Genomic DNA, 22805 nt, shown 5'->3' on the forward strand with positions numbered 1-22805 from the left:
CGAAAAATAAAATCTTAAACTACCAGTCATTTTTTTTACGTAAATGTGGAAAACTTTTTAAATTGAGAAAACTATTTAAATTTTACATCACACATATATATTAGGGTTAAATATGTTTTTGGTCTCTCAAGTTAGTGAATTTTGGAATTAGTCCCTCATCAAAACTTTATACTAATTTAGTCATTTATCTTTCAAAATGTGTGAATTTAGTCCTTTTAACCAATTTTTGTTAAATTTATCTGATGTTTTAAGCGCATTTCATGATAGTATTTAAGTTAACATTGGGGCAAAAATGTGTCAAACAATGTAAGTAATTTAAATACTATCATGAAATACGCTTAAACCACTATGGTAAGAGTATGGTAAGAGTAGAATAGATTGGATCCGACCACTATTTCTTTAATAAGATTTATTTCCACAAATATCTTATTTTTGACTCTTCTTAATTAAATGATTGGTTATAAAACCAATCAGACATTAATTGTGTTGAAAATATTAATTTAAGATACCTAAAAAATATTTAATTAAATATGTGAAATATTTTTTTGAATGATACTCTGGAGACGTTATTATTTAGTCGTGCGCAACACAACATTCCTGTATTTAATATTAAAGATGATTTACATTATTTATAAAAAAAAAACAAATATATATATATATATATATATATATATATATATATATATTATTTTGCAATTTGTTTTGAAAGGTGTAAAAAAAATTAAGAAAGGTACATGAAAATTTGTCTTTCAAACATATATTCTTATACAATCAAATCTCATTCCTACTTTGAGTAAACAACACCTAATAAACCACAGACTTTCTAAACTTTTCACACATCTTTTTTTGAAAAAAAAAAAAACTTCAATATTCTTTTCATATCTTCATGTTTCAATTAACATCAAGCAAATATTGATTTGTGGTTACATTTAACAAATCATAATAATCCTAAGAAACATATATAAAAATAAGACTTAAGATTGCTCCCAAGTTAAACTAAAAACTGATTTTTAGTTTGAAAAACTGAATTGAATATATAACATATCATTTTAATTTTAAAAACCAGATGAATTCACTGGAAAAAAAAGGATATAATTAAATCTATTTAAGTAATTATGCAATTAGCGTATTTATATTATATTACTTTTAAAGTTTAATTTAATTTTAGAATAGTTGAATCCTTAATCTTATGAAAACTATTCAAGATGATTTTTCAAACATTTCTCAAATTTTTTGCCTACTTAAAAGAAAAGTATGATAAAAATCTCTATTATATATATTTTTGTTTTATTTCTTGTTTCATTGGGATTATATTGAAAGAAAAAAAAAAGAATAATAGACACATTTAATGTTGCTTTAGTTGTTTATGCCCAATTAATCAGACTAATATGATAAAATACTCGTGTTTTTTGGTATGTTTGTTGTTTGTTTGCATGAGTTTGTCTAATTTACATGTTCAAATTGGCATTTTTCAGTATTAATTTTCTTTTTATTTTTCCTTTCTTACTCTCAATTGGTAATTATGGACCAATGGCTAGAGAAACTATTATCAGATAACTCATTCATAAAAAAAATCTTCATAAATATTTACATATTTTTATTAAATTATTTAATATAGTAATGAAATAAATACTTAGCACAAATCATATATTTTAAAAAATTGAGAATGTTTTCAGTAATATTTTTCATGAATCAAAACTCTTGGAGTCATGATTATCATATATCATTCCTAATCTCTTGGAAATATGGGATTATGATTTTTTTAGAGATGTTCTACTAAAATTTATATATATTTTTTTGGTATTTCTTAAACTTATCAAATCAAATCCCATTTTTTTTATTTAAATCATTCACATTCAGTTTATACCGGTTCCATTCTTTAAAAATCTACATTCAATTTCTAATAAAATTAGCTAGAATTTCACTAAGACGTAACAAGATTCTCCTATGTAATACCTACATTCAAGATACACAAGAACACTATAGTGCACTTCAAGATTTTAAAGATAAGACAAGACAATGCTACACACAATTATCTAATTTTATCACCTACTCAATGATATGAACACAAAATAAATGAGATTATATAAAGAAAAACTATAAGGAATACACATGATATGTGCAGATATTAAAAATATCACCTATGTCAAGCCAAATGTCTTTGAATCACAACAATATTGAATAATTCTTGATGTTTTCCATAAACTTTGAAAAGAACTCTCTAAAAACACTTCAATTACAATCTCTTAGCTTTTTATTTTAGAAAAATTCATCTTCTTTTTGAAACAGATAGTAGTTTCTAAAGTGGATATCTTTTTATGAATATATTAATTGATTACATTAGTGAGATAATCCATTAAATATGTTCATATTTGATTGTTAGTAGTCGATGAGTCAAATCAACCGATTTTATTGTTGTATTAATCAATTAACACAGAAGAATAAAATTATTTTCTCAATTATTACCATATTAATGAATTAGATTATTTACCTAATTAATTATTATTTTTAGTTTGGTTGGTTAACATTTTAAAAGACACCCATTTTGGGTCATTATAGTGCTTAATTGATTAGGCTATGATTAGATTGATTCAATCCATTTTGAACAATCAGTCTCGTAACTTTGTACTTTTGTATACTCGGACATCATAAAAAGCAATAAACTTCAAACACTTCTTAAGGCTTTTTGATCCTTAAGTGCCAAGGGCAACACTCAAGACACAGACCCCTTATGAACATACTTGCTTTGATATTATAAATGTAAGAACCTAAAAAAGTAAAATGGTTCTATTTGTAAAGTCCATGCATTATTGATATTAAGCAAATTTGGTCAAACAGCACAAGGCATACATCTCTCTCTCTCTCTCTCTCTCTCTCTCTCTATATATATATATATATATATATATATATATATATATATATATATATATATATATATATATGCATACATATACTACATATTGGCTCCCATTTCAACCTAACTTCTACTCTCTAGCATCATTGCCATTTGCAACCTCATATGCTACGTCATAACAACTATCACAGCAAAAGAGAAACACAACAACCAATTGAAAAAAGAAAGGGTTAGCTAATGATAATTTTGAACATTTATAATCTATAATATATAAAATATACTAGCACTTATATTAATCACAAATTCTTATCTACAATCAACAAATTGTAAAATACTCGTATACACCTCTCTTATCTTAAAAATTTGGATTATTTATGCATTGAATCAGATACTTAAGAAGTCAGACACCTGTCATGTAATCATGAAATAAAATGTCACGATCGACCTAAATTTACTAGGTCTCAATCTCTCACGAAAGAGTAAATTCATGCTAGAAAAAAAGGGTCTCTTATCCCAAATCCTAGTATAGGAACCTCCCTAAATTCTCACCACATAAACCTCATTCTCTATATGAGTTTGTGAGCTTAGTATAGTTAGAATAACTTCACAGCATGGATCCCTAATCAATGCATAATATTATGTAATTGTTATAGCATTCCTTATTAGGAACACCATATTCATATAATATCCACAACACCTTTATACAAATCATTTTGTCACATTAGCCATTTTTCATTCTCTTAAAACCATAACCATTCCATAATATAATAATTCGTCAAAAGATTTTCCACATTTCAAACTACACGACAAATACAATAAATTAACATATTGGCTCAGCAAGCTCACTTACCCACTTAGCAACTAAGCAATTCACCTAATGAATTAAGCACTGAAACAAAATACAAATAAGTGCATCCAATGATAGCAGACTTGTCCAATGACCAAGCCTTCCATGCCTTTATGCCAAATTTGAATTTAACTTTCGCTTAGTTACTCCTTTCCCTTGCCTAACAATCTGAGCTTAGAAGCTGATTTAATCAAGTGAGTCCAACAGACGAGTTTGCTTTATGATGCTCTATGATTTGACTTTCCCTTGCCTTGATGCTCCATGATTTTATTTTTAAAGCTCACTTAGTGGGAGTTTGGCTCACTGAGCCGGTCTACATAAACCAATCACATAAATATACAAAATGGAGGGTACCCTTGGCTCTAATGAGCATTTTTATCCTCCATACAAATCAAAAGCAATACCAATTCATTCCAAAAGACTCATTAGAGGCCAAAGATTCCACCTCACATATTCATCCTAAAATTCAGATCTTAGGTACTAGTTCAACAATTCAAACACAAATGATTATTCAACTAGATTTCACACATCAACCCATCAACAATATTTAAATATACCATTTTGATAATTAAATCACAATTTTTTGTACACTCAATTTAGACAATATAAATCAAATTGTGCAAAATTAACATTAACTTTCCTTACCTTGGTTAAATAACTCCATATCTCACAATTGCTCCTTAGAACTCTGTTTTTCACAAGCTGACCTAACTATAAAACCAAAATCTAAACATACCCTCATGATCATAGACAAACAAATATTTACTTTTAACACATTTGAGTCACATGTATAAACATAAAGAGAAGTAAGAGAATAAGTTTTGTAAAAATATATAAAAAGATGATAAATTTTATAAATAAAACTCGATTAATAAAAAAAATCTATTAATAACTTTAATATTTTATTATTAAAATATTTGAGTGTCATATTTTAAAAACCATCAATAACTCTCGACAACTTTACAAGTCCTTACGCTATTGTTAACATTTAAGCCATAAACTAAATTATAAGAAAATTTGTTTTTATTTTTATCTCATTCAATCTCGAGTAATTTATGTGATTGTAAAGTATAAAAAAAAAAATACAAGAAACTCATTCGAATATTCAAGACTCAGTCATTTGGAGTGAGGACCTCATAAACTCTTTTACTTCTAACTTGTGAGACTCAAATATTTAATTTATCGCCGAAGTAATATTTCTCTGTACAAATGATGAAACTATTGTTTCTGTAATATTCAAACAACAACATAAAACAATAATATATACATATAACTTAAAGTTCTTCCAAAACTAATCATATAGTAAGTTTAAAATTAGATTATAGATTTAAAAAAAATATCAAAATGACCAATAACACTTACTTTAACCTTTTTAAATCATTATTAAAGTCAAATTAAAAATAATAATTAACGTCCATAAATTTAAGGCTTAATTACTGTTTTAGTCCTCGAATTTGTTATGAAGTCTCAAAAAGGTCCTCTAAAGATCTGGAGTATCAATTTAGTCATTTAATTTTTAAAAGTGACTCGATTTGGTCCTTTCCGTTTAAATTGAACAAACGCCGTTCACACAGTACTGATGTGGCATAATTAAACTGCTACGTGTCAAAGTTTTTAAAACGGGGGTGCAATTTACGTGGCATGAGTTTTAATGAAACCCTAAATTGAGTAGGAAACCCTAAATTGAGAAGGTTTTCTTCCTCCTTCCCCTTTTTTTCGTTGGTGGTGTGAAATCCTGCAGGTGGCGATTTTCGTTGGTGGTGTGAAATCCTGCATGTGGCGATTTTGTTGTGGTTTGAAGCATGTCACAAGTGAACTCTTGTTGTTCTTGCACGTGTTCGGGTAATGGAAATCGTGGTTTGTCCTCTGCTGGTGGTGGATGGAAAGGGTTAGGTGTAACTCCAATTTGTCGGTGTGGAGATGTTGCTGTGATTAGAACTGCTAGAACAACTAGGAATGCTGGGAAGAAATTTTGGGGATGCCCAAATTTCAAGGTTAGTTGGTTAAGTGTTGTTGCAGATTTGTTTTTTAAAATTATTGATTGTAATTATTGTTGATTGGTTTTTGTCTTCTCTTTACGAACAGAGAGGAAATCAAGAATCTGTTGGGTGTAGTTATTTCAAGTGGAGTGGAGAAGATGATATTGACCAAAGAGATGGTGTTATCTTGAGCCAGAATAGGGAGATTTGTAGTTTAGAAAAGAGTATTAAGTTGTATGAGAAATGGGTGAAATGTTTAATAGGAGTTGTTGGTGTTGTTGTTGTCCTTAATATAATCTTAGTTGCAGTGCTGTTGAAAAGTCCCTAAATTGTTGTGAAGGTTGTATTTGGTATGTTGTGCAATTATGTGGCTTGTTTTGGTGTGATATATAAAGTTTCAAATCACAGTGTGTTCTGTATTGGTGAATTTGTTATCTGTGAAAATCTGTTAATATTAAAAGGCTTATACAATTGAAAGAAAGGGGCCACATGAAATGCAAGATATGTGTGTTAATATGCGTGCAACACTAAAACAATGAAATGGGCCACATGAAGTGCAAAATATATTCTGAAAGGGGCCACATGAAGTCCAAAATATATTCCTTTGTCTAATTAAATTCAACTGGTTTTGAACAAAGCCTGCAATGTTAACCCACATATGGGTCCACTTGAAGTGGTACATCCAAAAATAATTCCAAAATAACATCAAGTGTTACATCCAAAACTAAATCCAAAGTGGATACATACCACAAAATACATTAAATACAGCAAATACAACATCCAAAATACATCAAGTACTTCACGGTTTCCAAACTTGCCCCCTCCTATGTGGAAGTTTCTGCCTCATGCTGGGTCTGCCACGTGATGGGGGACGTTGTGGTGCATTTGCTGTTGCAGTGGGATGTGTTGAAAGTGGTGGAATGGCTGTTGCAGCTGGTGGAATGGCTGTTGGAGGTGCTGGAATGGCTGTTGCAGGTGCTGGAATGGGCGTTGCAGGTGCTGGAGTGGTTGTTGTAGGTGCTGAAATTGGTTGATTTGAAGTTGAAGCTTGAGTCAAATTGACACTTGGTGGCAGATTATCACCTACATTAGAACTTGACGGTTGGGTTGTATTAGGTGATGGTTCTGGAGATGGGGGAGCATGTGGGCATGTGCTTCTATTGTGTCCTACTTGTTTACAGATGGCACACTTCTTCCTTTCCCCTGCTCTTCTAACTTGGGTTTCATCTTTATTCAGCTCAGAAGCTAGAAGTCTCCTTTTCTTTTTTGGTCTTCCAAGTAAGGTACGCTTTACAGGAGGCAAGACATCGGGGAATGGAGTAATCTCCCACACATTTTGGCCGTTCACAGGATATATTATTGAGTTATAAATTTCTTCATATGATGACTTGGTAAACCAATGTGCTATAAATTGTTCTGCATTCAGATTCAAGAAGGTCATTGCAGTTAGCGAGTGGCAACACGGAATGCCAATAATACTCCATTTTCTGCAACTGCATTCCATGCTGTCCACGTTAACAACATACTTGTCACCCAAAGTAGAAACATGTCTGACCTCAAAAATCTTGTCCGCTGACCAACTACATGCAAAAAAAAAAGTGACGTACATCATGAAGCAGTCCAATCACAAAATTCACAATAAAGTAGACAGAGATCAGTACCTTGGAACCCAATATTTTGTTAACTGCATCTCCTTGTTCAGTCTATCTTGAATTTTAGGGCATATTGAACTTTGAAAAGAACTTACTTTCAATCTATTACTTGCCCATCTATTCATCATGTACAACCGTATTTCTTCAAGCATGGTAACTATTGGCTTACTCCTAGCATCCACTAGCACGTTGTTGAAGGCCTCTGACATGTTGTTCACTAGTGTGTCACATTTCACAGTGGTATTGAACCTTGATCTTGACCAATACCTTTATTAGTTTGCAGCAATTATCAGAATTTTGAAATCATAAATGAAACTGCTACAGGTTTGGTGTTTAAATCATGAATAGATACTATAGCAACTAGTTTTTACTGCAGTTATGCATTAATTCCAAATATACATTAATCACACCTATTATTACTTTGCAGCAATTATCAGAAACAAATCATAAAATGAAAATATGTGCACAATCAGAAACAAATCATAAAATGAAAAAGTGGTACTGGACAAAGTGTTTTCACTGCAGTAATGCATTAATTCCAACTTTGCCATGCTATGTACTTTTCCTAATAACCTTTATCAGTGTGCACCAAATGAAAATGTGCAGAAAGTTAACAGAAATCCAAATACTTGCCTTGGAGGAATAGCTATTAAATGTTTGAAGGCATCCTCATTAACTTCTTTGATCTCCAACATAACCTTTTCCCATGCTTGTGGATGTGTGCAGTAAGCAGCCCTCCACATTAAACGTTTCAAAATCTTCCCTGGAAATTTCTTCCTAAAGTTCTCGTACAAGTGGCGCATACAGAACCTTTGGTCAACTCCAGGAATGAGCTCATTTAGAGCTGGCAGCAGACCCTAACAAAATAACAACAATTAAATGAAATCAGAACTGCAATGAACCAATTAAAACCAATTAAATGACTGAAAAATAATTTATTACCTTTTGCTGGTCTGATACAAAGGTACATGAGGCACAACATTCAACTCCACCAAGATCATCAATTAAAAGGTCTAAGAACCAAGACCATGTGTCCTTATTTTCAACCTCTTGCACCCAAACATACCACCCTTACTCTTTTTTTGTCATTCTTCTCAAATTTCAAATTTCTCCCGCTTTGCAACCCATAAGTTCTTATGGCTTCTAAAAATTCTTCCTTGTTAACGAAATATGTCCCAACTTGCCATTCATATTCAGCCATATTTTTCGGCATACAAAAAGTGGGAAAACTTCCACATGTATCTTCATCATCACTGCTGGAATCACTGCCTTCATTACTTACCAACTCATCTGATTCCCATTCATTATCAGACAACCCTCTAGCATGTTTCTTCATTTCATTACTTTTTTGATTGTGATTAATTTTCTTCCTTGACCTAGTGGAAGTCCAATGTGATCCACCAACACCTGGGTCACAATCTATATCCACATCAATTAAACCATCACTATCTTCATCCTCCACCTGAACTTCTTCCGCATTTTGCTCTTGCACCCCCTCATTATGTGTCTCATTTTGGAACTCATTATCAACTTCATGTACTTCAGCCTCACCCTCAACATGGACATGTACTTCAGCCTCACCGTCAACATGGACCTCTCCCTCAACCTCACCACTTTCAGGTTGGACTTGTTCTGCACCATCACACTGCACATCAACCTCAACCTCACCAAATTCAGGTTCGACTTGGTCTGGTACAATTTCAGGCGCAGTGGCATTTTCCCCAGCTGAAAAATATTCTAGCATCTGTACTACCTCTGGTTCACAAACTGAATGAATTACAAACATATGAACTGAACCATGTCGCTTCGCGATGCTCACCATATGGAGTGCACCAACGTCATCAATGAAATGTTGTAACCTTTCCTCCAACACTGCACAACCTCCAACAGAATAGCACAAATCTTTGACATTAATATAACCCATCTCTCGCAGTATTGATAACACCTCAAAGTAGGACCATCTATCTTCATCACACGACAAAACACTAAGTTGCCCATTAACATATTTAACTCCACCCTCGTTCACGAAGTGCCCTCCATGGTGGATAACCACTTCAAACTTGTCGTCATCCATCAAAGCTGTGAAATGTCCATATACCCAAAACCACATATTTTTATTACCAAACAAACCACCGACAAACCGACAGAAAATCAAACCCCATTTCGAAGGGGGACCACAAACTACAAAAAACTAAACCCTGTTTCGAAGGGGACCACAAATTACAGAAAAAGGAACCACAATGGTGGGACAATACAACCATCAAAATCAGAAAACCATTCTACTCAGTAAACCAAACTCAAAAACGATATACGAGAATCAAACTCAAAAACAAACCCAAATCCCCCAAAATCATATTCAACGCAAATAACAAAAAACCCTAAAATTGATTTCGAAAAAATTGGAAGCTCACCTGGATTGTTGAATCTCGTCGATCACAATGTCCAAATTTCATCTGATGCAGTGCCAATCACAACGAAAATCGAACCCTAGCTTAGCGTTTCCACGATGATCTTCGAACACTTCTCTCCTTGCACACTACAATTGATTGATACGGGCCACGTCACTAAAACTCATACACAGTCATTAAGCCTTGTCACTGTTCTGTTACGATTTTTAACGGCGTTAATTTTGGGGACCAAATTGATTCACTTATGACAATTAGAGGACTAAATTGAGACTCCGAATATTTAAAGGACCTTTTTGAGACTTCAGACCAAATTCGAGGACTAAAACAGTAATTAAGCCTAAATTTAATTTAATACATAAATCGTTAGTTCAATACACAAATCAAAATCAATAATCAACTACAATTTGAGATATCTTTTCTTATTAATGACTAGAAAGAGTTAATAAATATTTAAAATATTATAAATCTAACAATATATTGAATAATACTAAAATTTACTTAATAATCAAATTAGTTGAGCCAATTAACATATCCAATGTTAAACTCAAATAGTACCAAAAGTAAGATTTGAGAGATTTTTAGTAGAAGAAGTACTTAGTTTAAATAGAAATATGGTCAAATTGAAAATAAGTTTGAATTTAAAAGATGAAAAACAACCGATCCCACAGATTAGAAAAATATTTAAACTTTTATTTTTATCTAAATAATCTAATTCCTTAATTAACAAAATTGGGTGACATTCCAATTAGATTTTACAACAGTGAGATGCGAGAGACACGCTGTAGTGGCGATTGAGGTGAGATATAAACACGTGGTTTAAGAATATCCCATGGATGGTTTTACAATATTGAGATGTGTGAGATAAAAAAATGATTTAAGAATTAATTATTAATTATTAATTACAAATTATAAATAGGTCGCGGTGGAGTTTGAGATGAAACCTTCATTCATTCATTGATGTAACTCACAAAGAGTCTCGACCTGCCACACTACTCATACTTCCAATTCATCCCTCTTCTTTCCACCCAAAATCCAATTCAAGTGCTCACATTTATCGTCTTTTCCTTCTGCAATCTGCGCGCCGCCAAAACCCCAGATCCGGCACAACCATCGGTAAAAACCCTAACCGTAGCGTTATTTGTTTACGACTGTCTGGATGATCGGTAGGATTTTTTCAGATTGTGGGTTCATCAATTTTTACACTTTATGTTTTCGAATATTGGAATGTTTAATTAATTGCGAAAATAGTTTTAGAGGTGATGGATTTCTTGATGTGTCGATAAAGCGAGGATTTGGAAGACGGTAATTGTTGGATTGAAGGAGAGGGCCCAGGAGGTGGTAAAGGTTGTTGGTTCATGGTGGATAACTGAATCTGTTTGTGCATATATTACAGGGAGAGAGAAAGGTTTTGACTTTGAGACATATTGCTAGAGAGAGGAACGGTGGGCTTGGCAAGAAATGGATCCTGGTCGCTATGCTCTGCATCAAGGCTGGGATAATAACAGCGTAATTGTGGTTTCCTCCTTAAATAATTCACCTATATGGAATATGGGGATCATTATTCAAAGAAACTACTATTAGGGTTTCAATCTGATTTTTTATCGGAGAATTGTGAAAGAAAGCTAGCTGTGGGGGCAGTCAGATATGGACTCCATTTGCCTAACCCTCGTCCCACCATTGATTATTTGTTCCTGACATAGCTTATTCTCTTGAATCCACAGGCTCTTGAGGGATACGGCGCCGTCCACGAGCCCAACTTCCGGTGAGTGCAACTGCTTGATGCTTATCATCATCATCACTACGGTAATATGAAACCTGTGGGGTAAAAGATGTGTCTTTGAGGATTTTGTTTTTTTCCAATTTGTTGGTGCTGTGGTATGTACCTCATGATTGTATAGTTGAGATATGCTCGTGTTTTGTTATGCAAAATGTTAATCTAGTTATATTGTTGGTGCTGTATCGAACTTTAGCTTTTCTTTCCTCCCATTTTACCCCATGTTTTTGGCAGGGTCGGTGGTTCCTATGATGAGAGAAGGTTTCTTGATGAAAGATATCCAAGAGATCCAGTTTACCAGAGAAATAATTTTCACCCTGACATTTTGGACAGGGAGGCCTACCTGCCGCCAGGACCACCTCCTGTTGGCCACTGGAGTCAATCCAAACGAAGAGGTTATGATGAAGATTATCCACTTGACAGGGAATCTAGACGTTTTCAGAGGCCCTATCATGAATCATATAATCAGATAGATGGTTTCAGGGATCGTGAGATTGACACCTACCCAGAATATGAAAGGTTTCGTGATGGCTATACTGGCATTGAAAACTATGGTGACCGAGGATATGATAAGCCTGCCAGATTTTCAGGTCATGAACGTGATGATTATGCCTATGAAGATTATGACTACAAGTCCCGGGCTTCCTCTCATCATCGTAGGGAGGATAGCCATGACAGGGATTATGATCATGGTCGGCACAGTTATGATTCTGATTATGAAAGAGGTAGTAGAAGAGACAGTAATTGGAGGCGACGCGAATCACGTGATAGGGAACGTGATAAGAGAGGTCACAGTCGGGAAGGAGAACTGAGTCCACGTAGGAGACATGAGCGCTCACGCTCACGATCACATTCTCGTTCGCGTTCGCGCTCTCGATCCCGATCCCATTCTCACTCCCATTCTCATTCCCGCTCTCAGTCTCGTGGATATGATGACCATCCAAGGTCAAGGTCCCCTCGAGGTCGAAGCCATGGTAGAAGTTATAGGGAAGGTAGCTATACTGAGAGTCGATATGATAAAAGTGAAAGACGTAGGGATCGCGATGATAAACGACAGCGCGAACATTATTCTGTGGTATAGTGCTTTCCTTTTATATTTTCAGTGATTATCTTAGTACTGTTGAACAATTGGAAGTAAAAGCTGTTTTCATAGGCCCCATCTGCAACCGTTGTCGTGAAAGGTCTTTCGCAGAAGACAACCGATGAAGATCTATACCAAATCCTTGTATGTCATACTTAATTTGTTTTGTTGAGCTTCATCAGTTACTCTGGTAGATTTTGATGATCTTTATTTATTTATTTTTTTTTTAATGTTGGTATCATCATTTATATGATTTTAGGCGGAATGGGGGCCCCTTCGTCACGTTCGAGTTATAAAGGAGAGAAATTCTGGAGTCTCTCGTGGATTTGCATTTATAGATTTTCCTTCTGTGGTATTTATCATGTTTATTTTCTAATTTATATATATGTCATGTTTTCATGAATGTTATATTGAGTAAAATTGTTATGGATTAGGGAGCTGCACAAGGAATGATGGACAAACTAGGAGATGATGGTCTTGTTGTCGATGGCAGAAAACTTTTCTTTGAATATAGGTATTTTGTCAGCTTTAGGGCTTTGCCAATTGTTTGTACTTTTCAGTTTTATCTTGGTACTGTTAATTACAATAATCTAATCTATGTTACCATTTTGAGCTATATTTTGTTGCAGTAGCAAGCCAACTGGAGGTCCTGGTCCTGATGGAGCTGTGAAATCAGGTCATAATTATAAGAGCATTACGGTTCCATCTGATTGGATGTGCACTGTATGTAGCTACATAAATTTTGCACGCCGAACATCCTGCTATCAGGTTCATAATCCTTTGTGCAATATTTTTGTATCTTGTTACTATTTTTGAATTGTAGACTTTCTGCGTTCTTAATGCTTGGGATGATTAATTTAGAGTAGCGACTCATTTTTCAGTTCTGTTCTGCTATAAGTATGTGTACATATGTGCGGACATTGAATTATGAGTGCTATTTTCTTCTTACTGCAGTGTAATGAGCCTCGAACTGACGATGCTCCTGCAGCAGATATTTCATTATCAAATTCAGCAGCTACCGGAAAGAAAGGTTTGGAAGCTGGTAAGTATTTGTATACTTCATGTTCTAGAGATTGTTGTTTTATTAATGCTCTGTAATTGGTAAGTATATTTACAATCAGGTCCAACTCATGTTTTGGTTGTCCGAGGATTGGATGAAAATGCTGACGAGGAAATGCTCCGCTATGAGTTTTCCAAACATGCTCCAATTAAGGTTTGATTACTAAATTCATGAGGTAGCTAATCAAACCTGTGACTGTTTTTATGCACCAGAGGGGCAGGTTTGCTGTTGTTTAATTTTTCATTTATATGCTAAGGAGTGTTGTTATCTATTGCAGGATCTGCGTCTTGTGAGAGATAAATTCACTCATGTCTCAAGGGGATTTGCATTTGTACACTTTTATTCGGTGGGTACCATTCATGATTAATAATTGAGCAATTCTTGTTACATACTTTTGTAGTAGTAGTCTCTCTTATACGGTCTCCCTGGTGTTTAAAGGTTAATATTACAATGATTAATAAGATCTTAAGATAGTGATTTGGAATGCTCGTGTCATTACTTAGTTAAATGGCCATTTTTTACATCATTTGATGATATCTTCTTCCTAAATATCATGTTGTGTTTAAGTAAAACAGTCTAGAGTGAGTGTACATCTTTTGCTGGACTTTGTTGGTTTCGTTGATTGAAATGACTCATTTTTTTGAAGTGTTCGTTGAATATTTTTGTTGTCTAACCAATACTTTGAGTGTTATAGATAAAGGGGTGTATAGAAGATCTTGTTTGGACTTATGGAGGTGTATATAAGCTCTTGGAAAGGCGTATCAGAACAAGTTCTGTTTATCTTATTTTTAGAAACTTGTTCAAAATTTATCATTCAAAGTTTATCAGTAAGTGCTTATGGAATAAGTTTGTGAATAAGCTTATAGCTCAAAGTTTATCAAAATAAGCTCTGATGTAACAATACCTCGTTGAGTAAGTGCTTAAGTAATTGCTCACTGAAGTTGGTACAATTATATTTGTTTATATTTTAGTAATAGCTATCTGTCTGTGTTTCATCTTGGAGTTCTTTGGGAATGATACCATTCATCTTCGCGTTTTAGTCATTTGTTGTTTTCTAGATGAAAAGGAGAGGGAAGAAGCTTGACAAGAAAAGTTAACCGTTAATAGGTGTTTTGGTAGTGATTATTGTGACAAAATATTTTTATTTAGGTTGAAGATGCTACCAAAGCTCTTGAGGCAACAAATGGAACTATGCTTGAAAAGAATGGGCAGATTCTAAGAGTTGCATATGCAAAAAGTATCCTGGGCCCTGGGTCAGGAACATCAGGAACGTCCCAATCGAGCAGTCTTGCGGCTGCTGCTATTGAAGCTGCAACATTTGCCCAACAGGTGCTTTTTTCTTCTATGTATAAATTTTGTATAATGGTTTATAAACAGTTGAAGACATTCTGTATTGTGGAAGGTGAATATTGACAATTTCATATCATTTTGTGATTTTAGGCCATGTTAGCACTTGTATTGTTTGAGGATGATTTATTAGTTCAAACTTCCTTATTTTATATTTGAAGACCTATAATTTATAATAATAATAATTAATAAAGAAATTGGTGGAAAATTACAGGGATTCTGCCTTAATAAGAAAAGAGAATCGCACAGGTTGTGAAAAATCTTTCGTTTCTAAATAATGTTAGGCCAGACTAAAAATTGGTTTTGTAAAATGTCTGAAGCGTTTGCATCACTAATTAGGAAAACGTGAACAGTGAGTTATAATTTCCTTAAGGCTTTGGTGTACAGTACAGCTCCTAGGTAATTAATTTTTCCGTGTTTACTGTATGTCTATTGTCACTGATTCTCTTTGTCTGTAGAGAGGTATTTACTGCACGTGATATTTCTGATCTTGAATATTCCACATTAATATTTTGTATTTCTTACTGCAGTTGTGTTCATAATTATAGTTCTGATATGCTGTGAAGTTATTATAAATTTGATTTATGTGTTTTTGCTTTTCGACAATCCTCAGTATGATTCAGTGGGATGGGCTCCAAAAGAATATAACCCAGATGACAAACTATCTACTGGTCAAGAGCAACCTGGCACAGAAGTTGGTGCTCCACAATCGGGCTTTGTTTGGGATGAAGCATCGGGTTATTACTATGATGCTGCTTCTGGTTTTTACTATGACGGAAATACTGGTACGGATCTTGGTTGAGTTAGTCAGAGAAAAGCCTATGATTATCTTAAAGTTTCTCAAAAGCATTTTTTGTTTGCTTCATAAGTAATTCTCGAGACTTTTTCCATCATGGGGCCCCCTTTTCTATTTAGCCAAAAGTAGGTTTGGAGATTACCTAAAACGTGCATGTTGAAGAGAATTCTACGACTACATTTATTGGTGCAGTAGTGCTAGTTAATTTTTGGGCTGTTGCTTTTCCTGTATCTACCTTATATCCTTTTATGTAATTGAGCTCTGTTGGACAGGATTAGGCATCAAAATTTTGTCATCTCCCATTTACTTTGTTTGTTTCCATCTTTGTTGCACACATACACACTCACTAACTATATGCTAGCACTGCGCTATGGGAAGTGTTGCTTATAGAGATTGCATGTGTCGCTTTGCCTATTTCTTTTACCAGCATCAAGACTTGGAAACACTAATATACTTGTAAAAAATTGTAGTATTCCCTTATATTTTATTTTTGATCTTCTACACTCTTGTCATATGTAGGTCTTTACTATGATGGTAATAATGGGATTTGGTATTCATATGACAACCAAACTCAGCAGTACATACCTTGCACTGATCAAAATCAGAATAAAGCACCTAATAATGAGTCTGAACCTTCTAAAACATCTGATGGTTCTGGAAGTAAAAAGGTCATTTCTGCACCAGCTACTACTGTTATATCGGTTGAGAAGCCAGCTTCACTGGCAGATGCTGTCCAGGCTGCAGCAACAGCTGCTTTGGCTGCAGAGAAGAAAGAAAAGGAAAAATCAAAGGAAATAAAGCTTGCATCAAAGAGCAGCATTCTGGCAAACAAGAAAAAAATGAACAATGTATTAACAATGTGGAAGCAGAGGAGCCATGAGGGACAGGCTACTAGAGTGGCTCTGGAAGACAATCAGCCTTCTGTTTCAGCTGATGATAGGTCATATTCTGCCGGGCATTCTGCTAAGAATAAATCAAAAAATGAGATTATGGTAAGGGAAACTAATGCTTCTAATCCAGGAATTCACACAACTCTTGCCCAGGTTGCTGCTATTGATTCTCAGGCACAGCCACGGCCGGTTAGTAATAGTCTAGGAGGCACTGTGATGGGGGTCATAAGGGGCTCAGGAAGAGGGGTTGTTAAATCAGATAGTTATTCAGGTTCTACATCTGTTGCATCATCTATGCATAGTTCATCTTCAGCAAATGTTGATCCACATACAGTTGCTACTCCCTTTAGAACAGATGTATCTGCCCTGAGTTCGTATACACCACCTGCTACAGTTGGAAGTGGGCGAAGAAGGTTTTCAGAAATGCCTCTTCCTGCTTCAGCTCACAAAGAACAACCTCAGACAACTTACCGGGATCGTGCAGCTGAGAGGAGGAGTTTGTATGGCTCATCTTCTTCAGTGGGAAATGATTTGGCTGACCTTGACATTGGGGATTCAAGTAAGATTACTTAATTTATAATGGGTTTCAGTTTCATTACTTTTGTGTTGATATACTTTTGATTGAAAAAACTGCTGAGCTGAAGGGAGAGTGTTTGCTTGCCAGTTGTTAGTTAATCATTTCAAAGCATTGTCTGGTATCTCTGATGAAAAAGGCTTTGGGAGTTGAGGAAGCTTTAGTTTTTCATTAGATGTGAAGAAAGGCATTGACGTGTGCTTCCCATGTTTTGGGAAATTGTATTTACTGTTTGGGGTGATCGTAGGCGTGGGCAATATTTTGGTTTTTAATAGAAGGAATTGAAGGAACTTTCCTGGTTAGGAGATTAAAATTGTGTGCATGTAAATTCTGTTATAGTTATATATTTTTAAAATATAGTAAATTATGTATTTTATTTTATTACCCTATTGGCCAAAACGTACTTGTAAAAAGTTTTGTTGTAGCAAGGTGTTGATCTTTATTATCAACTATTAGGTAATATTTAGAAGTTTTAAATAACTAAGTAGTAGGTTTGCAAGACAATTATAGGTAAAGTGGTAGCTTACTATGTGGATTGACTTTTTGAGAAAATATTTGTTTCTACCATATGTATTCTTGAAGACCGAGATTTTGCATCAAGGAAGGGTGATCCAATGCCGTTCCCTCCTGGAGTTGGTGGTGGACGTGTAGTTGGAGATGTCAACGTTGATACTTTCGAGGTGATTACGGCAGACAAAGCAATTGATGAAAACAATGTCGGTAATAGGATGCTTCGCAACATGGGCTGGCAGGAAGGATTGGTACCGTTTCGTTCCCTCTGCATTTCATAATTATCCTTTGTTATTCAGGTTGTTTTGGTAGAGCTTGATGCAGTCATTTGTTTATATTTGGAATGAGTTCCAGAATTCAAATTCTATGTTTTCAGGGACATATGATAGTTACTTTAATCCTTAGACCGACATAATATTTTGTCTAGTTTAGATATCTTCTTTTGTTAGAATGTTTGGACTGACCTGAAGAATTGGATGGGATACCCCTGGAAATTTGGTTATCTCAACATATCTGGTGAAGGATTCTAACATTTTTATATTATGGCTGTTTCCTGTATTATGGATTATTTGATGCACAGGGACTTGGAAAGGATGGAAGTGGAATGATAGAGCCTGTCCTGGCACAAGCCACGGAACATAGGGCCGGACTTGGGAGTCAACAGAAGAAGTTGGATCCTAGCCTTGAGGTGCAGGCAGGTGACAGTTACAAGATGCTTATTCATAAAAAAGCCCTTGCCAGATTTCGGGAGATGTCAGACAATTAAGGTTTGAGCACATAATTTAGGATTTAGCTTCGATAATATATTATTACTTAGCTCTTTTTTAAATATTCTTATTGTAAACACTAGTTTGTCAGCACAATTTCGAATTTCATTTTTTGAAATTTAGTCTACTTGTGTCAACTTCTGCCCAAATTGTAGCATTCATATTTGCTTTGGTTGAATCTGACGAGTGTTTTGCAATACCATTCAATTTTCTTTTGCCTTTAGTTCAATACAAGTGGTGCTGTCCTGTGTGTGTGGTGGCCCCACTGAATTTTTTTGTTTTTTTTTTCTGATTTTTTATATTTAGAAGCCTTTCATTGGCAGAGCTATGGAAGACTTCAAAAAAAAAAATAATCATTACGGGTTTTGGCTCAAAAGAAAAATCCCTTAACATATGCTTTACAAAAGCCAAATCCCTTTAAACATCCGCATGTTACGTATCACGGTATGACCTAGGGTTTGTTGATGCAGGCAACAGACTGGTAACCATACTGTTGTTTTACACCAAAAACATTAAAATAATGTTTGATGTTTGTTGATATCAACACGCCCTGCGTTGGAGATCACGGTTGACAGTGTTTCAGTACTTATGTTTTCCTGGATTTTCAAGATTAAGTCGTAAAAATTAACTATTATTTGGATCAATATAATAAATTAGTGTATAGTTAAAAAGGTGGGTACCGATGTCTTGGACATTTTTCGATGAAGAGCTTAGAGAAAAGTTCTCATGTACCTATATTAAAATATACATCCTCTGACATGTATTTTTATAAAATTAAACTAAAACAGATATATACTTCTAAACTTATAAATGAAAAAGTTATGAATCATAAACTCTATTCGTTAGCTGTTGTATTAAACAAGATAGATATAGAACAATTATAAACTCGGATGTCCATACTATTTTTTAATAAATAAATACATATGAATTATAACCAACCCTAATATCTTTATCAGATAACCATCCTTAATATTCTATGTCTGTAATACAGAAATGATAGACTAATATCAGATATTTGACGAACACATCTAGAACACCCTAGTGGGATTTTATGGCCTATTTGCAGGATTTCTCAGGGCTTAAATATGACATCTTTTAATTAACATTTAATTTTCGAATTTAATCTTTTCTCTTTGTCGATTCATGATTGTTGCGTCTCTTTAAAGGGCCCTTACCTACAAACTTGGGTTCAGTTTAGTTCTGAAAGGTTAAATTAAATTGACAGTTTTGTCTACTACCCATGCGTTGTACAAGTTTTGGAAGATCTTAATCTTGTTATCTATGTTCTATGCAAATCAGATTATATAATAAACAGGACAAACTCAAGTCATCTTCATGTTCAATAGGTGAGAGTGTTTGATAGATACTTTAATTTACTTTTATTTTATAGAAGACAACATAGAGAAAGTTTTAAAATACGCCATCTGTTGAAGGGGACACGTTTAGTCTAATTCCGATCAAATTCTTTATCAAAAACTTCTTAATTTTTTCAATTTATAAAATAATTGAGAGAAAGAGAATAGAGAGTAGAGACTGATTTTCTGTGTGTCATTTATCAATAGAAGTCCTTATTTATAGATATAAAAAGCAACCTAAGGGATAAATTCAATGGTTACAATATTAGTGATAACATCAATAGCTAGGTAACTGTTAACAACTTAATGGACATCTATAAATTTTATAACATTTCTCCTTGGGTGTCCATTGATCAGAGAACGTGTCTCGTTAAAACCTTGCTAGAAAAAATCCTTCGAGATAAAAACCTAGTCAAAGAAAAAGAGTACATCATTTTTTATTCTTTGATATAATATTATTTATCACATCTTCTATTTTTCTTTCTCATGTAATCTTGTGAACCAATTGTTTAAAGATTCTCCTTGACAAAGATTTTGTAAATAAATTTTTAATATATCCTTATTTCAATTGAGCAATACATGCACGGTTGTTTTCATATATGGTTGTTGATTTTTTTTCCTCATGAAATGCTATAAGTTGCATGATTTGACGATGTTGCTATTATGTTTTGTTTCACTGACCGCCATGAAATCATTGTGCCACCACATGTGAAGAAATATTTTGTCTGTGATCAACTATTGTGAGGATTAGATAAATAACCTGCATTTACATAACTCATTTGATTTCGAAATTTACATAACTCATTTGATTTCAAATTAGTTGGATAAAAATAAGCCTATATTCAAGTACCTTTAAGGTAACAAAATATATATTAACACTAATTCAATATTTTCTAGTAGGTGAAGAATTATATGTTGCTTAACAAATTTACAGTAAATATTATATCAAGTCGAGTACAAGAAAAATACATTAGTGCTCTTATAACATTAAAAATATGGTATTTCTTAACTAAGAAGTTCTGCATTATTGTGAGGTCTAAAAGGATATTTATCAACATTTAAACTTTACAATCGAAGTGCAAAAATGATATAATTTGTTCATATATAACCTTTTAAGAACCTTCATTATATAAATCTCTTGATGTACGAAAACACATGTATTTAAATCCTCAATTTGTAATCTTAAAGAAAATTTTGTACTTCCAAGATCTTTCATCTCAAATTCTTTCTTTAAGCAATCAATTGCTTTTATAAACTCATCAAGAGTTTCAACGATGTTTATGTTATATGCATAAACGACAATTATGACAAGTTCATTTTTTGATATTTTCACATAAATATAATGATAAGTATCTTTCTTTTAACAAGTACTTACAAGGATAACTATACATCTTGATTGCTTTAATCCATAAAAGGGACTTGTTCAATTTTATTGAATAATCCACTTTAGAATTTGCGTGGTTGGGTAAATTAAATTCTTCAGGGATTTTCATATAATTATCATTCTTTATAATATTTTTCTGCGCAAAGATCCATTTTTACTTAATAAGTTTCACACTTTCAGGTATGCAAACTACAACTCCAAAAACCTTTTGTTTAAGAAAATCTAATTTTGCTTATATTTCATCTTTCCATTTGGTCAATCATTTCTTTATCGACAATCTTGATTCTCATTGTCACTCATAACATTCATCATTATATTATATGCTAAAACATCGTTAAGGTTGACTATGGTTCCATATTATCTTATTCATAACATAATTCATTCATCATTTTCAACAATTTTAGGTACCAGTGGCTCTTATGGAACCAAGGTTCTTCTGGAACCAAATTATTAATTATGTCAAATGAATCTTGTCTTTTCAACTCCTTTTCTCATTTTAGAATTTGTATATTTGGAATCAATAGGCTTATCACGCTTCAATCGTGTTATGAATTAATATCAATTATATTTGGAGCATTTAGTAGTTGGTATATGTGATTTAATTATCCTATTTGTGTCAGTACAAATATTTGATAATTGATTGACTAATTTGTGAATGAATTGTTATTTGAATTTTGAGTTCACATTTTTTGTATGATGATCAAGAGAGATAATGATAAATTATTTCAACTAATATCTTTATCCAATTATTTTCTTTCTCCCCCTAATGTTGGAAAATCTTATTCATCAAAAATGACAGTTGATTGTGTAAAGATGTCTCCTATCCAACATATATTCTCAATCGTCTCTACAGACTCATCATAGTCCCTTTCCACACTATTGTTTCATTTCTGATGACAAAATGTCTCTTTGAAATTTCCTTTATGACCATGAAAATATGAATTAGATGTTGCTATATTCACTTATGGGAACAAAGCATAACTAATTTAGTCTCCTGGATGTTGTTGCATTCACTTTTGGGAATGAAGCATAATCAATTTAGACTCATGATTTTTTTCATTAAAATTTATTGTTTTGTTTGGCCATAAGAAGACATTCAGATGCTTTATTTCCTCCTTTTTTTTTCCTTTTTTTTATAGTATCATCAAGACCCACTACATCTAAATGTATTTCAATTTCTAATGCTCCAGAACCCAGCTTGAAGAAAAAAACAGGCCAAATCATATCTCAATCTAATTGGGGAACAATGAACAAATGAGTGGGGAACTATATATTACTTTTTGTACAATTTTTTTTCGAGTATACTAATAAATCTTTTCTTTGTTATCCAATGACATATATTTCTTATGTACCACGAATTTGCTTACAAGTCACAAAAATCATGGGAAGTTGCGTATTATTTTTCTACAAATTTTTAAAATTTACTAATTTTTTTTTTATCTTCCTATGAGATGTACTTATTATGTACTACGAATTTGATTATAAGTAAAAAAAATTTACCCCTATTGTTTACACTAGGAGCTTGGC

General features: G+C 33.4%; 2 protein-coding genes across 3 annotated transcripts; one reads left to right on the plus strand and one right to left on the minus strand.

The window, feature by feature from the left end:
- Nucleotides 1-6479: 6479 nt before the first annotated feature.
- LOC114169451 (uncharacterized) lies at nt 6480-9442 on the minus strand. Its single transcript, XM_085670460.1, has 4 exons — nt 8399-9442; nt 7966-8189; nt 7342-7599; nt 6480-7260 (listed from the first exon to the last, which is right to left on the minus strand). The coding sequence occupies exons 1-4, from the start codon at nt 9440-9442 to the stop codon at nt 6480-6482; spliced, it is 2307 nt and encodes a 768-aa protein (XP_085526586.1).
- A 1226-nt stretch (nt 9443-10668) lies between these two features.
- SUA (suppressor of abi3-5) lies at nt 10669-18676 on the plus strand. 2 transcript variants are annotated; one of them, XM_028064283.2, is made up of 16 exons: nt 10669-10853; nt 11134-11246; nt 11462-11502; nt 11749-12589; nt 12668-12739; nt 12855-12947; nt 13030-13109; nt 13225-13363; nt 13550-13637; nt 13717-13808; nt 13933-14001; nt 14805-14984; nt 15616-15787; nt 16318-17247; nt 17845-18023; nt 18353-18676. In XM_028064283.2, exons 2-16 carry the CDS (start codon nt 11199-11201, stop codon nt 18536-18538), a joined length of 3210 nt encoding a protein of 1069 aa, XP_027920084.1. In that variant the 5' UTR covers nt 10669-10853; nt 11134-11198; the 3' UTR covers nt 18539-18676. The 2 variants fall into 2 exon arrangements, with proteins under 2 accessions (XP_027920084.1, XP_027920086.1); XM_028064285.2 differs by having other exon boundaries at nt 11848-12589.
- Nucleotides 18677-22805: the final 4129 nt, after the last annotated feature.

Source organism: Vigna unguiculata, chromosome 3 (assembly GCF_037176805.1).
Source record: "Vigna unguiculata cultivar grain cowpea cultivar isolate G323 ecotype 2 chromosome 3, ASM3717680v1, whole genome shotgun sequence".
Taxonomy (NCBI): Eukaryota; Viridiplantae; Streptophyta; class Magnoliopsida; order Fabales; family Fabaceae; genus Vigna; species Vigna unguiculata.

What these genes read in the sequence shown, in the direction of transcription:
- LOC114169451 (XM_085670460.1), bottom strand. Translation starts at nt 9,442, where the DNA reads ATGTGGTTTTGGGTATATGGACATTTCACAGCTTTGATGGATGACGAC. An exon ending in ACAAAAAAAGAGTAAGGGTG is followed by an intron (nt 8,190 to 8,398) that starts GTATGTTTGGGT and finishes TTATTTTGTTAG; the next exon opens with GGTCTGCTGCCAGCTCTAAA. An exon ending in ACAAAATATTGGGTTCCAAG is followed by an intron (nt 7,261 to 7,341) that starts GTACTGATCTCT and finishes TTTTGCATGTAG; the next exon opens with TTGGTCAGCGGACAAGATTT.
- SUA (XM_028064283.2), top strand. Translation starts at nt 11,199, where the DNA reads ATGGATCCTGGTCGCTATGCTCTGCATCAAGGCTGGGATAATAACAGC. An exon ending in GCCGAACATCCTGCTATCAG is followed by an intron (nt 13,364 to 13,549) that starts GTTCATAATCCT and finishes TTCTTACTGCAG; the next exon opens with TGTAATGAGCCTCGAACTGA. An exon ending in AAAGAAAGGTTTGGAAGCTG is followed by an intron (nt 13,638 to 13,716) that starts GTAAGTATTTGT and finishes ATTTACAATCAG; the next exon opens with GTCCAACTCATGTTTTGGTT.